At 40.8% G+C, this 16921-nt stretch overlaps 1 protein-coding gene across 1 annotated transcript in view; it reads right to left on the bottom strand.

The window, feature by feature from the left end:
- The window catches only part of CHST9 (carbohydrate sulfotransferase 9), a 294548-nt gene that overhangs the window by 107408 nt on the left and 170219 nt on the right, over positions 1–16921 (bottom strand). The window contains exon 4 of the mRNA XM_053571741.1: positions 3977–4018. Within this exon, the coding sequence (XP_053427716.1) occupies positions 3977–4018 (42 nt within the window). The remainder of the gene's footprint in view (positions 1–3976; positions 4019–16921) is intronic.

Consider the following 16921-nt stretch of genomic DNA (forward strand, 5'->3'; position numbering starts at 1 on the left):
TTCAAACCCAGTCCCGGCCCCAAACGGCCAAACAATAAAATAAAATAAAATAAATAAATAAATTGAAAAAAAAAAAAAAGAAAACAAAACAAAACACCTTGAAGAAAAGAACTGCTGCATGTTTGCGGAAGGAGGGAGAATCCCCTGTCTGAAACCAGCCAGAATAAGCATCACTTATGCTTCCCGCTATGGACAGGAAGGGCTGTCTGCACGTCACGTGGCTCCTGCCATGTAGAGAAGTCCCACGTGGGGAGTGAGGATTTTAAGGTGTCCTGAGGGGAGGTCCATTTTGGCTGAGGAAAAGGAATGTGCAGGAAGCTGGGAGCTTGGAGGTGGCTTTTGTGTGACTCATGTTGACAGTCCCAGAGGGGTGGGCTTTGGGAGCTAAGCTGAAGAAAGAAAAGAAAAGGTCTGGGTTACCCAACCCCTAATGAACGTTTGGAATTGCATATTTCCCGAGAGCCTAGAATTCTGTCTGACTTTGACTGACTCCTCCTCATGTTTCAATATTATTCATCGGAGATGCTTACTCGTAGTGTTCATTATCTGCAAAGATCTTGCCTACTCACCAGCACCTTGCGCTTAATGTGTCCTTAACGTAATAATCACCGACTGAGTGAATCAACCATGTTCCCAAATGAGGAATGTGTCTTCCATTAATTAAAATAGGAGTCAATAACGTGGAAGATAGAGCTTATATTTTCTTTATTATCACCATTTGGGAAATTGAGGACGAGAGCTCTAGCGATTCAAATCTCCCTCTAAGGTAAGTTTAGTAACTATCAAGATACATCTTGGCAGCCTCTCCTGGGGTCCCCAAGGCTCACTAAACATTTTAAGAGGACGCAAGACATTTTCCTCATTATTCCTGGTGGGATAACCCATTTCCACGGGTGGGAGGAAGTGCAGTCTCGTCCAATATAGACAGCGCATTTTGGAATGAGGTTTCGACCTGGTGCTGAAGGCTTGCGGGGCAGGTAGCACTCAGTTTCACTCCTTTTGTAGTTAGCTCAAATTCTACTTTTCTAAGGCAGACAAGGTAGAAAACTCGTAGCCTGGTGTGCTGGATAAGAACTAAAACTCAAACAGAAGTGGAGGCTGGGCAAAAGCTGGGGTTGGGGGTCTGTGCACCAAGGGTGGGAGGTGCGAGGGCAGGAGGGTCAGGCAGGGGTCTGGCTGACCATAGTCCTACTCTGAGCAACAGCCTCACAGCTGAAACTTAGCCGATGGCCATAGCGCATAACCTAGAGGACGTCTTTTCAGTGAACCACATGCTTACTTGACAAAGACAAAGAGTTTCAGGCTTACAGGCTGCTGAGTCTGAATAGAAAAGGCACTATTCTGTCAAACCGGTGCGAGGCTGGAGTACCAGGGCCCTAAACTTCTGGTGTCTGCACTGACTCCGGACGTTCCCACTGTCTCCTCAATGGCACGTGCACCACTCGCCTCACCCCTCGTCGCCAGAGTGCTTCTTTCCCAGCCCTGGATCATCAAATCCTCTTTGGCTGCTCTGGTCTGCATAGGTGTGGCTGTGCCTGCAAAGTCACATTTTCCCAGTGGACTTTCAATTCTGTTCAAAAACAGTTTTACATGTTCTTTTCTTGTTTCTGTTCCCCACTGTGCTTCATTTTTCTCTTTCCCCAGAGACAAGCTCCTGCTCACAGAGGACACTAGCCTCGCAGCTCCCCTGGACAGTGCACGTTTACTTGCATGTATGGGTAGATATCGTACCTTTCATAATCTCAGTGACCCATGCAAGCCATGTACTCTTCTCCCTACTCTGATTTATTTTATTTTTTAGAGATGGGGTCTCGCTTTTTCGGCTAGGCTGGAGCACAGAGGCACAGTCACAGGTCACTGCAGACTTGCACTCCTGGGCTCAAGCCTGGGCTCAGCCTTCGGAGTAGTCGGGACTACAGGTGCATGCCACAGGCCTGCTTTATCTCTATTTTATAATCTCAATAGAGAGTGCATCAGACTTTGTAAAGTGCTTCCACACACCTTATAAAGCTCCCAACCTGTAAGTTAAATGTTATCATGACCTCCATTGTACAGATGGTAAAATTGAAATTTAGAGGGGTATCTGACCTGTCCATATTACATCATTCAGTGTGGCTGAATTGGGTTTCAAATGTGTGCCCGCCTGTTCTACACTCCACACTGATCCAACAGTATAGTAGAGAGAAAATGAAAGCTTTCAGGCACAAACACCCTCCAATTTCTTAATGTTTATTTTCAAATTTATTCTATTTCCCATTCCACCCTTCCCCCATCTCAGGGAAAAGCTGATTCTATTCTCTGATCCTAAAAGTTGTCTCCTGTGTCCCTGAGTGGTATTATTTATTCCCATTTTTCACATTTGTAGTCTACACAGATGATTCAGACCTTTCTCTGAGCTCCAATTGTTTCAAGATCTTTTCTTAGTAATACAACTTTACATATGGACCCCATTCCACTCCCCTACTCCCCTGAGCTCTCTGCAACTAACTCTGTCTGCTCTGGTTTTCTTGAGCAATTCACATGTGTTTATGTCTCTGTCCTCTTGCTTGAAATGCTGCCCTTCTTTTTCTCTACTTGTAGAAATTCTATTCCTTCCTTAAAAATCAGCTCAAGTGTCACACCTGTTACTGAATATTTTTCCAATCCGTGAGTCAGAGGAGTCACATTTAATTGGTGTAGTTCCTGTGTTCGCAAAGCACTTTGCTTATTAGGCTAACACATCACTTATCACGTGAGAAAATTATTTTGTCTTCATCTCTGTTTTAACTTATGCCAGCACAAGAAGACAGGAAGAGAATTTTATTTATCTCTCCATGCCTTGATGCAATAATCAGGGTCCTCAGCTAAATGTTGGATGAATAAAAAAAGAATAAATAGTGACTCACTACTCCAATTTTTCAACACAGTCTGAATTTTGAGGGCATTGTCTGATTTTTTTAAACTCACCTCAAATCTTTCCTATTATCCTGGAAATCTGGCTTGCCTGCTTTGCAAAATTACTGGGTTTTAACTTAAACAAAGATTATCTGCCATTTGAAATCATGAAAAAGGAAAGATAATGACATATCATTTTTCTTGTAAAAGTAAATACTTGTCATCCAGATATCAACATTACAGATAAACATCCAAAACTTAGAACTTGTATTTGTAAATTTTAAAATACAACAATAGGAATTGATTATCTTGTATCACTAAATGCTGATGTTCAAATATTATACAACAATAACTTCATTTCACTGGAATAATTTGGGAAGTGCAGAGGAAAAGCCAGCCTGAATAGGGAAGTCTGTATTTATTGAAAGCAATCCAGTCTTATTATTTTCAATACTATGATCTGTCAGTAAAGTCTGTAAAGGTCACATCTACTTAATGACATTTATAGCTGAAGTTTTTGTCTAAGGACCACACATGCTAAAGCCATAAAAACTACGTATTCTTTTTACGTATTCCCCTCCGTTTCGCTTAGCACATCCGTTCCTCATAGACATTTCAAAGGTCCCTTTCCACTTAATCTATTATAGATCACATTTTCAAGAATTGTGTATTAGCAATATCTGAATCAAAAAAGTTTTACTGTATTTATAGAGGTAGACAATTTTAGAAAATAAAAAGTTGAGTCCAATGTCCCAGGGTCGTGTTAAATCCTTTTGAAATAAAAATAGAAAAAAAAGCAATCCTTTCAAAATAAGATAAACATTAACTATTATCAAGTTATATAGAACCCAAATCTATCTGCAAAGCCTGTGGTCTCCTTTGCAAATTGCTTGACGGCAAGGGTCACAGTTTGTGTGATTCCTTCCCTGCCCTCCACGCGTTTGATACGTTCCAGCAATGCTGCAGAGGCTGTGCGTTCTGACGATGGCTATCACCACAGAACGGGTGCTGAGAAGCACCACTGTGAGGTGTGCAGAGACTCTATTTGTCTGCTTATCTGTAACTACCAGAGACTCAAACATTCTGAAAAGAGGTTACTCACTGATTCTGGGGACTGGTCGCAAATAATTTACTGGCTCCCATCCTGTAAAAAAAAAAAAAAAAAAAACAAAAAAGAGAGAGAGGAAGGAAATTCATATGTTAGCACCACATCCAAAGGCATTTCCAAAACTTTCTACACAAAAATACCTGAAAGCCTCTAAAATTTTATTGGTAAGAAGAAAAATCATAGGGGTGGTTATGAAATCAAAGACATCATCCTCTGTGTGGGCTAATGACGGCAGGCTTGGTGTCCCTTAATAAGGGACAGGCTTGGTGTCCCTTATTAAGAAACTTGGCATTGGGTGGCGCCTGTGGCTCAGTCGGTGAGGCGCTGGCCCCATGTACTGAGGGTGGTGGGTTCAAACCCGGCCCCGGCCAAAACTGCAACCAAAAAATAGCCGGGCGTTGTGGCGGGCGCCTGTAGTCCCAGCTACTCGGGAGGCTGAGGCGAGAGAATCGCTTGGGCCCAGGAGTTGGAGGTTGCTGTGAGCTGGGTGAGGCCACGGCACTCTACCGAGGGCCATAAAGTGAAACTCTGTCTCTGCAAAAAAAAAAAAAAAAAGAAACTTGGCATTACCTTTAAATTGTGCCACAGAAAATTCTGAGCTTTGAGCTTGTGCCCTGTGTGGTAGGGAGATGGAGCTGGGGATGGGGTGGGCACTGTGGGAACACGGCCGTCACAAGGGAGATGGTTTCCCTTCATTCCCAGCATTCTACTCGGTAACCTATCTCATGCTAACATGCAGTTATATTTTCACTTGAAACCTTCACGCAGAATTGAGTACTACAGACAGATGTCTTTGGATAGCGATTCTGCTTGGAACAGATGCACCGTGTGCCTCTCTGGGGGTAGAGTGCCAGCGGTCCACCCTTGGATACCTTAGTTTGGGAAGCTTGGAAGGAAAATGAGCTAAAATCTAGGATAAAATATGAAGGCCCTGAGGGAAGCAATCTCATGGATATTTAAATTATACAGAACTAGTGGTATTTTTTTTTCCTGTGGGGAAGAGCTGTAAGAAAGGACATTTGGGGTTTTCCTTGAACTAATGATTTCTTATCATCATGTCCAAGCAGGGTCTCTTTCTGCCAGATGACATTGGCCAAATTTTCCACAGTCTCCTCGTTCCGTCATCTATGGGGAACATAGAAATGATCCAGTTTTATTTCTCTTGTTAACTTCTCCAAACCTATTTTAGTGTCACACATAAATGGGTATCGAATTAAGTTAAATTTTTCAAAGAGATATTTCTTCTAGTATCTGACAAGATAGAAAAGTAAATACAATTTGACTTTGATTTTACGAATCATCTCCTAAGGAAAAGTATTTTCTTCCCCCTCCCTATAATAATAATAGAGTATATAAGTATTTAAAGGCTTTGACTATATCTTCCAAATCATTGTTATTCCTACATATATTTTTATGTAATCAATACCTAGGATGTTGGGCTCAGTTCATACAATCAATATCGAATGACTTACTGGCTACATGATCATGTATTTAATAACTGGGAATGTTCTCCAGTGGCAACTATGGAAACAACTTTAAATGTCATCGACGGGACTTGCTTTACAAATAGAAATAAATTGAATTTGGCCAGAGCCACTCTTAAACATAAATAAGAGTTTAAACCTCACATCCAGGATACATATTGTGGTTAGAAGACTGCATACAGAATTCAGACTTAATTTAGTGGCCTAGACAATCTACCGAAACAGGATCTTTCCCTTTCATCCCATGACTTTATTTTCTAGCATTTGTGTCTTCTGTGGTAAAGCAAGGTTCAGCTGTTGAAACTTGTTGTAAACACTACAAATGAGTAGGTCCACAGCTTTGATAGAAAAATCATTTTTTTTTTAATTAGCATTTCACTGATCCTTATCCTGAGGACCGGGGCGCTTCATGTAACATGAATGGTTCCCAGAGCCCGGCAGAGCTCACACTCATGTGAGAAAACTCAAATACATCCATAATGACTTTCCCAAAGAACTCAAAGTAATTCTTTTGATCAAGTGATAAATTGATGAAGTTGTTTATCATAATCCTTACCAAGGAAAAGGTTAGACAGCTTCCTAAGGCCATGTGGAAATTTGTTGTTAAAATTGAAATAGGATGACATTTGGATTGCCAAAGTCTTGTTTTTAATAATGAATCTTTTTTTTTCTTACAGCCAGATATTGCAGAAATGTGAATATCAATATCCTCTTAATTCTACACATAGAGATTTGGCTGCAAAAAAATCATCACAGTGAAGTGTAGGTCCTTCGGTTGTTGGATTTAAAACTTTACCCCAAGGTTTTTCTTCTGAAATATTGATTTGGTCTAACCTTATCTTCTTTCTCTTTTCTTTTGAAATTGCCTGGATGTACAATTATTGCATCAATAATAACCACAACAACAGCTAACATATCCTGAATGCTTATTAAGTACAGACATGCGGCTGAGCACCTTATGTGAACCTTACCTAATTGAATATTGTAAGAATCCCATGGGAATACTGCCAGCATGTCTGCATATGGAAAATGCCCATAGTCATCATCTATATTTCCTGCTCAGTTCCACTACTGTGAATTGAGAGGCTGTGAGCAGTGGCTCACACCTATAAAAATGCTCAACTCTGGGAGGCTGAAGCAGGTGGATTGCTTGAGCTCAGGGGTTTGAGACCCCCATCTCTACTAAAAAAGTAAACAAAATTATCCGGGCATTGTAGCAGGTTCCTGTTGTCCCAGCCACTTGGGAGGCTGAGGCAAGAGAATCAATTGAGCCTAGGAGTTTGAGGTTGCTGTAAGCTCTGACGCTAAGGCACTCTACCCATGGCAACAGAGTGAGACTCTCTCTCAAAAAAAAAGTGAATTGAGAACTTACAGGTGCAATGAAAAATCCAAAATTTTAGATTTAATTGTTTCCTAATCTTTTACAGTTGCCTTGAAAATGTCTAACTCTATAGTATTTTATTTTTAGTAACTTCACTTCATTGACTCTTTTCAAAACATTTTCATAGAAACAGAAATTCACTTCTATATATCCTTATGTTATCAGTTTACATAATTTATAATTAATTCAATTCAATATAAAATAATTATATGAACAAGCACAACTGGCATAGCAGGTCTGGGAACAAACGTAACTAACTGGCTCCTGGTCCATATACTTCTCCACACGTGGGTTCAGAAGTTTGCAGGTGGGCCAGAGGGCACCTGGTGCTGGCCATCAGTCAGTAGGTTATATGGAAGGAAGGGTAAGAGTGGCTGAATCAGGCAAATCATTTAAGAGGTTGGGCCAAAGAACTGCTATTATATTCAACTGTTTATGTGTTACTTTGATAAAATTATTATTTTTTTATTTAAAATGAAAGGAGCAGGGGGAAGACAGTGAGTTTAGGCACTGCCCAAGATTGCAAAACTAGAGGCAGTACTAGGATTTGACTCCAGAATTGGTTTCCAAGTCTAGTATTCTTTCTCTCCATCCATTATGCTTCAGGTCCATAGGCCACCAGGGTGGTGATTGATCCTAGGGCCTCCCACAGATTCCAAACTCTGCAAATGCGCAAGTCCCTTTTACACAATGGTGTAGTATTTGCATATGACCTATCCATATACTGCCACATGCAAAATGAGTTGCCTGATTCACAAAACCCACTATCGTCCACTGCTGTGGTCCAGAAAGGGAGTTTGAAACGGCTAAAGAGTGGTCAGCAAGGGAACAGAGCAGAAGAACACAGAAGAAACCAGAGAGTAAGGAAATCGTCTTAGAAATCTGCAAAAGAGCCCTGCCATGATGGTTTCCTTGGGTATCTTCCCTGTGTGCCTCGGTGATTCCAAAAGGGCTTTCCGCACACAAATCTTGCCTGCTGCTGCTGCCAACGGAACCGGTTTTTGTTAATACCCAACTGAACTGGTAGAACTCTTGAAAGGGCATTACTTCTCTTTAGCAAACAACAAACAACAACACAGAAAAACCCCCAGTCTGTGGTTCCACGGGGAACCAGAGGTGGGGTCAAGTTCAAGGAAATCTGCAATTCAAATGAAGTACAATTGTTTCCCGGGATCTGTGAGTGGGTGATCCCAGGGCCTCCCAGAGGTTCCAAAATCTGCAAATGCTCAAGTCCCTTTTATAAAATGGTGCTGTATTAGCATATAACCTAGCCATAATACTCCCACATACTTTCACTCATCTCTAGATTATTTATAATAACTAACACAATGTAAATCCTATGTAAATATTTGTTACACTGTATTGTTTAGGGAAAAGCCATGAAGGAAAATGTCTGTACATACTCAGTATAGCTGCAACCACTCTTTCTGAAAATCTTTGATCTGTGGTTGAATGCGGAACCCAAGGCACTGCTAAGGAGGGGGACTACTGTAATTTGGAATCTCATCAGCCACTTCTTTCTAACCTTTGCATTTTACAGGTTCTATTTTCCTAAAGTCCTTCTTTGGAGAAGGCCATTTAAACACTAGTTTGGAAGAACTTCTTACAAAGGATGATTTTTATAGCAGTTGTTCTAAAATGCCTCCGAATAGATGATTATGTTTTCCCATTAAATATTAATAATTTCAGTTTATGTTAAATACTTTCTCTGTTTCTTGCCTGGGCATTTTCCAAGTTATTTCCTTCTAGAAGAAAATTAGGAAAGTATTAAGATTTCTGTGACTTTCTAAGGAATTCATGAAAAGGTTAAGATCTCTAATGGCTAGCCCTTCAACAAAATTACATTAGATTGTTCAAAATGTTTGTACATGGAACATTGCTTTTATACACTTTCAAAAATAATAGCTTTTCAGTTTTTAACTGATCTGGGTTTTGAAATAATTATTGCAATCACCTAGCTTTATATGTTGTTGAGATTGAAAACCTCTCTCATATAAAACATATCTTTTGGGAAGGAGATTGAAAACTACGGATTAAGTATTTAACACGAGTATCAAAGTAGAGAATATGGGCAGAAGGTTTATTTCATTCTTTTGAAGACTGCACGATTAATTAACTAAAAGGAAATACCAGTAGAAAGAGAAAGGCCGCGGAGGAGAGACAATGCTGGGGTCTGTGTCCAGCGCCCCTTCCCAGGGCACTGTGCATCAAGCTGGGCTTTAGTTTAGAGGAGGCAGCTTCCTGTGCCCGCCAGCTGCCTGGTGAGCTTGTCCTGGTGCCAGGCCCCCTGTGAGGGTGGATCCAGCACTTTACAGCATGCTTTGTATAAAAGAGAGCGCAAATCAAATCACATCCTGGGAGCGTCTAGGAGACAGGGCTCGCCCAAGGGGCAGCCTGGAAAGTAAGAATAGCACTGAAAAGGGAACCCATTCACTCAGCTGGTCTGGGCCCTCACTCCCTCATCCCCATCTACGAAATAGCTCATGTCCATTCGGGCTTTGTGAGACTAGGAAACAGCACAAAAAATAAAGCAGGTCTTCATTATCATGCAATCACCGAGTTTTCTTGTTTATGTTTTATCCAATGCCCCAAGTATGTCACCCTGTAAGGGCTATGTGATGTTACATCTTGTGACCCTCACAGTAGTGCCCTAACGGTGCTGGGCTCACCGGCTGGTCACCTGCCTTAATCTTGCCATAGTGTCTCATCAGAAATTTCGCTCTCTCAATTCTTTCACCCCCACCGATATATGATTCAGTCCCAGATATAAATACACCATTAGCTTTGACCTCTCTTGAACTTTGATTCCACTTCTTCCAATTCTAGTTTCCACACAAGCGCCCTATTGTGGGATCAAGTGCAGCTAGACTCGAACGAAACTCAAAATCCCTTTCCTCAAACCACCGGCCCTCTGAACTTGCAGGTGGGTGTCTATTACGCAGACACTGGTTCCTACCATTCAGGCGAGGAGCTTTGACACCCCCCACCGATCTCCTCCCCGCCACACTTGTTTCCACACAGTCACCTTTTGATCTTTTCTTTCTATATCTCATACTCATTCTGTTTTATTTTTCAGTCCTTTAACCCCCCCAGCTTTCCAGTCTAGGTCCTTTGCACATAAAAAGACTGTGGCAGAGGCTTCCAGACTGGTATCCCTCACGTCACTCTCCATCCTCATATTCATTTACTGGATTTATTGTTTAAGTAATTGCTTTGCCCATGCTAATCTCTTCTTCACGAAATCTCTATTTTATCCTCACTGTTGCAGGATCCAGTCCAACTTTGCACACAGCGCTTTCTAAGATTTGGTCCCTGCTCACTTATGTAATTCAGGACTCTCCTATACAAATTCTGCAAGTCCCACATTCATTTCTAATCGCAAGCCTGAAACGCTCTCCTCCTGTTTGAAAAAGTTCTGTTCCTTCTTCAAGATCTAAACTTGATGGTTTCAGGTCTCAGTGCTCAGAGCGTCCTACCCTGTCCTCTGAACTGGGGTAGGTGGTGCTCCTCCGGGATCCGGGCGACAGTACAGGAGGAAACAGCATGACAGGCCGCCTCCCCATGTATTACCCTATTTGTTCCCTAACTTCCCATGTATGTGTCATCACCGACCCTGCTTTACCATTGAGAGCGCGGCTCAGAGCAGCTAATAACTCGTCTACGTCACAAAGTTGCTAGTGCTGGATTCAAAGCGCGGTGGTCTGGCCATGGAGTCCACACTTCTAACATTTACATCACACAGCCAATCTCGGCTTCTCTTGTTCAGTAAATCCTTTCATGCTAATTGTCTACCCCAAGCAGACTTCTTCAGGGAAGGTTCTTTGCCTCTGTCCGCTTGGCAGCCTGTCACCAGCCCACAGAGACACTCAGGATGTGCGGACTGAGGAATGGAATGTAGCAGTAGAAACAACAGCCAACCCCCAAAAGTATCTGCAATGTTTATTTTATTTTTCTTTTTGAGATAGACTCTCACTCTGTTGCTCTGGGTAAGTGCCCTGGCATCATAACTCACAGCAACCTCAAATCCTTGGGCTCATGTGATCCTCTTGCCTCAGCCTCACGAGTTGCTGGGAATGCTGGCGCCTGCCGCAACACCCAGCTATTTTTAGAGGCGAGGTCTCACTCCGGCTCTGGCTGGTCTCAAACTCCTGAGCTCAGGTAATCCACCCACCTTGGCCTCCATGTCAGCCACTGATCCTGGCCTATCTGCAGGGTTTAAGACACACAGGGTCATTCACCTTCATTCCTGATCTTTCTTGCACTCAGATAAAACTGCTGGCTGCATCTTTCACAGAAGAGAAAAGGGGTAATGTTCATAATAAAAATACATGATAAATTTCCACGTTTCAGAATGTAGGCCGTGTAATGAAGACAGTTATAGCATCCCTCCAACCCTCTCCCTTCTTTTGTCTTTTGTTCAATAACCATTTGTTTTATGTATACTACCTGCCAGAAACAAACCTCAGGATTTGTTGTTCACATTTTCAGCCTAGATGCTCAGAGACAGAGGGAAGTGATTTCAAGCAATTACAAAAAGCAATAAAAAGATGGCTAAAATTTATTTGTGAACGTACTATGCAAAAGCATGGGCTTGGCAGGCATTATCTCACTTAATCCTTGTTAACACTTCCATCAGATAAAACTATTATTATCGCCACTTTACACATAAGGTGAGTAAATTAAAAGAGATTAAGGTCAGATGGCTCATAAGGGACCCAGCAATGATTCCTGTCCCTGCAGTCTGAGACTAGAGCTCGCACTCCTAACCTTTTACACTTGACTCCTGCTGGGAGTAGAGACAGCTTCACGACATGCCGAGGGCATATATGAAATTAGTTTATTTCCTTTGAAAAGAGCTCCATAAATAGTATCAGGAATACTTTCAATGTCATTGTAGACTTTACAAGAAAGCAGGTGTGTGACCTTTAACAAGTTAACCTCTCAGGGCTTTATTCATTTGTGAAATTAAAAATGAGCACCAAATAATTTCCAGAATTCTGCCCAGATACAGTTCTGCTATTTTTCTAAAGACACAGCTGTGGGGCAGGGAGTCTTGGCGTCAGAAGAACTAAGTTTCTTTAACTGGCTCAGCACCCTTGCTGATTACAGGCCTGAGCCACTGATCCTGGCCCATCTGCAGTGTTTAAGACACACGGAGTCGACACCTTCCCAATTGTCATCTGCTGTCCTCAACTGGAAGACAATCACCCAACCTAAATAATCATCTGGAAATACATTGATCTGTCCTTTTGGCCACACTTTTCACACATGCAAGTATTCAAAAACAGAATTTCAATTCCTGAGTTCTTTCTGATGCTTCTCTGAGGCCGTGGGCTTTGCTCTTTGGATGTGAGACCTGCAGTCACGTCCAATTTGACCTCATTGCAGGTTCTGGCTGAAGGACAGCTGTGCCCAGTAAAATAATGCACCTAATCTACAAGGGTACTTCCATCACTCCTTCTGTTTTCTGCATTTTCAGGATTGCTGTGCTCATCAGCATGATCCACATCAAGCTGTTTCGTTTGATCTGAAACAAAGTCTTTTTGTTTTTGTGCTACAAGCTGTTTCTGGGTAATCTCATTCATTTTGTTGGCTTTGATGATGACTATGTTAACACTGGTGACTCCCAAATTGCTAAACTGTATATCTTGCTTGAGTTCCGAGTTCAAATATGAATGTGCTCAGAGCACATGGCCTTGGGTTTTCTACCAGCTTATCTAAATATCAAGTTCTCTCTTCCCTCCCAAACGTGCTCCAGTTCCAATGCTGCTTGTCAGGCAAGGCACCACTCCATCTCACAGATCAGGGGCCTTGGAATTCCTCTTGGATCCCCTGCTGTTCATGTGCCATGGAAAACCAAGTCCTGCTTATTCTTTCTTCAAACATTCTCAAATCGACATAACTTTCCCATCCCCACCGACACTTCCCTGGTTCTCACCTAGACAGATGCAGTAAATGTCCAAGAAGTGTCTTTTCTTTGGTAGCTAACAGTCATTTCAGATTTAAGATAGACAAAGTTACGTGAAGCCTCTGGGAGGGAAAGGTGGGTGGACTGCTTGAGCCCAGGAGTTCGAGACCAACCTGAGCAAGAGCAAGGCCCCGTCTCTAAAAACTAGCCGCACGTTGTAGCGGGCACCTTGGTCCCAGCTCCTCGGGAGACTGAGGCAAAAGGATCGCTGGAGCCCAAGAGTTTGAGGTTGCTGTGAGCTGTGATGATGCCATAGCACTCTTCCTAGGGTGACAAAATGATACTCTGTCTCAAAAAAAAAAAATAAAATAAAATAAAAAAGATAATTCTACGAGGTGATGAATATGTTAATCAGCCTGGTAATGGCGATTGTTTCACGATGTGAGCATATATGAAAACATCAAATTGCACATCTAATGGTATTTGTCGATTATACCTCAATAAAATTGGAAAAGGTTTAAAACAAAAATGTTGGATGTACCTATTAGATATCTATATTCATGAGCTGAGTTCAAAAGCAACACATCCTAATGGCAGTGTGAGAGTGTATATGATATTCTGGATGCCGACTGAACACAGACCCGGGATGGTTAGACCAGTGAAAAGAGAACAAGGAGCATCGGCTCATCTGATGGGACACAGAAGTAGAAGTCCTGCTCGTAGCCAAGTCTCCAGAACTGAGGATGACTGGGCTCCCATCTCTTCTGTGTCTCCAGTTTCAGGAAAGAAAGAAAGATGGACAGTAAAGAAAGAAATCTCTTTTGCTTCTTCTGCATATCTGTACAATTTGGAAGATGCAAACTGATGACCCTATCCAGCTAGCATCTCTGGGGTATCATGTAACCTAGAGCTACAGGCCATAACCTAGAGTTATAGGCCTTAATCTAGAATTACATTACCTGTTTCTACAGAAAAACAAACAAAAAACCCAGAGGCATAGCTGCTTTGCGAGTTTTTTCCTCAATATTTTATTATGAAAATTTTCAAATATGTTGAAAAGTTTCTTCTCTTAAGTTCACATTTCTTCCTTCTTTAGATGAAAACAAGTGCCAAACAAACAAAACCCCAAAACTCCCCACTGACTGAGTGAGACAGTATACTCTAAACCTGTAAGTACCAAGGGACAAAGGGCTGACCCTTAGCATGATCAGCATTATTGGTTTTTGACATTTTGTCACCTTTTCAGTCTACTTACACCTGCTGCTAGTCCATCCCTCCTGCCAGATAGAACTTGACCATTTATTATTATCTGAGTTTTATCTTATTATGGTCAGAACACTTAACTTGATTTTAAGTGTACAATACAGTATTTTTAGTGTACAATACAGTATTTTTAACTGGAAAGCCAACGTGGTTGAATTGCCTGAGCTCAGGAGTTCGAAAACAGCCTGAGCAAGAGCAAGACCCTGTCTCTAAAAACTAGTGAGCCAATATTGAACAGTGGAAGTCTAGAACTTCCCAGGGGAAGCAGTGGAGCAGTGGGGAGAGGGGAAAGTGCTGAATATGGCTATGTTTTTGCTGGTTTAAAAATCTTTGAACTCAGTTTGGTCTTTGACTCTCCTTACCCCACTGCTCTGAAGAGCTCCTGTGTGTTGAGGGGACGCATCTGTCCTCTACTCTTTAAATAAATCCTTCATCAACAAGTTCTGATTATTGTGTCATGTGTATATATGACAAGCTCTGGAATCAAATGGTTATAAAAATATAGACTGGTCACATCTTAGCATTGGTGTTTACATTTCTATCAGCAATGTGAACTGAGTGGTCCATTATATCTGCCATCTTATACGCAAATCTTTTACTTTTCACCCAGAACAAAGATCTTCTTTTGATATTTTCTCATGAGTGTCAATAGTAAATGTGGTAATTTGCTAGCGAAAGGTGTATGATGCCTAAATGACGCTGTGCTAGATCCTATCGTGTTTCTACTGGACACAACTCGTGGTCTTAGAAAAGATAAACAATACGAGATGATCTAAGGCATTTGCATTATCAATTTCTGCCACTAACACTATGCATTATTTATAAACGAGAGATAATCAAATCTACCCATCAGGTTATTTAGGATTTTTTGTTTGTTTATTTTTGAGACAGAGTCTCACTCTGGCACCCTGAGTACAGTGCTATGGTGTCATAGCTCACAACCACCTCAGGCTCTTGGGCTCAAGTGATCATCTTGTCTCAGTTTTTTTTTTTTTTTTTTTTTCCTAGTTTTAGAGATGGGGTCTCACTATTGCTCAGGACAGGTTATTTAGTTTTTGATTTTTCATTTTTACAATCTCTCAAAGATTTTGCTGGCAACTCTCAAGCTATCCAGACAATGAAACATTGCTACAAAGTGTGTTTGTTAAATGCTTCCTGAGAAGTTCATGAAATTCAAACATTGCAACTACAATTAGAATACCAAACATAGGACATTACTGGAATGTTCCTTAATGGAGAATCAAAATCTAATCCACATGTTTTAAGAAGTTGTTATTTAGACTTCCACCAAGGAGTTAAAAAAATTGACTATCTCTCTTTTGATTCTCTTTATTATGTATTGAAGGAAAAATATTGTTCTTGTGTTCTAGATAAACACTAAGAAAGCAAATTAAATTCTCAGAATGAATTTATAACTTACCTTTTAAAAATATTCTGTACACATGCATCTGATTAAATAAAGTAGGTGGTAACTTTGTAATATATCTTCAGTAACCAAAAAGTCACAACAAATGTGTTGGGTATTTTAGACCAACTAAACTAAACTATGGTTTAGCAAAAAGATGGTTTTAATGTTGTCCTTCAATTAATATTTTAAATTCAAAATAACCACATTTACATATGAATTAAATATGAGTCATATAGTCTTGAATAGGAAGAATTTTTTAAACTTTATAGCAGTGATTCTACAAACATGTTGATTAAGGATACTTTGAATGCTACAGCTTGATTTTTTTTTTTTACAAACTCTTTTATAATTCCCAGGAAGTCAGCCCACAGCTGTACCACTGGCACACAATGACTACTTCTGTTACTGCTGCAGAGAAGGCTTGGATGACAGCAGGCACTGGGAAGGCACACAAACGTTTGTTAGGCTCACTTTGCAACAGAGAAAGGAATCGAACATTCCTTGGCATGAATATTCTTTATTTTCTAAAATTTAGAAACCCCTATATTAATGGCAAATGTTAATGATAAGTGTGCTTAAAAGAGATGCACAAAGAATTGTGTTAAGGATATGAGACAAATGTTAACCACATCCTCTAGTACCTTTTTAGCTCAACCTTTCAAATTACGCCTGAGTCTAGACTCCCATTTCCAATAGCAGATAGGTAGGTAGCAGAGGAATTCTGCATGCATATTTATATTTATATAATACATTTATATATATACTGCTGTAGATGTGTATTCACATAACATATATATTTTTAACAATAGCAGAATATTGCAAACCAACAAGCATAATAAAGAAAGAATGACCAAAGACAGGCAGTGATTTTGTTCTCTGCTATTAATGTTTCAGTGATGCTGAAAAGGTAATATTCATTATCTCTTCAGGCAAATATTCATTCCAGGGCAATCAAAATGCACCCATCATGGGTCTGAAGGTAAAATTCAGAAAATAACATCCCACCCTTCACTTCCTCTAAACAATCAAAGACTTTCTAAATATAGGCATTTCTAGGTACCAAGAAGGTGAATGAAAAATATTAAATTTATTATAGTTCATATTTGCTTACCTATATGTCCTCAGATGAACATTTTAAAATGGTAAGAGAGCCAAAAGATTAGGTAGAAAAACGGCCAAAGGAAACAAGATAAAAGTACATTAAGTAGTCAGGTTTTGAATAGAGGGTTTTGCTTATCTCTCTAGGTACCAGTGAACGAGAAAGCTGTGTGTTTTCAGAGAAGGCTTGGGTAAAATTGCGTTTCAGGGACACTCTGAAGGAGGAAAGTACCATACCTGACTGGGAAATACAGATTGTTTCTGTACAGTGAGAAATGTGTTTGAGATTTACAGCAAGCTAATAACTAGGCCACGGTAAAGATACAGAAGCACATGGAGGCCGGCAAGAGCAGACAGCATTCTGCAGACATCTGCGAGGGCTCCAATAACAGCACAG

This window comes from Nycticebus coucang, chromosome 19 (genome assembly GCF_027406575.1).
Source record: "Nycticebus coucang isolate mNycCou1 chromosome 19, mNycCou1.pri, whole genome shotgun sequence".
NCBI lineage: Eukaryota > Metazoa > Chordata > Mammalia > Primates > Lorisidae > Nycticebus > Nycticebus coucang.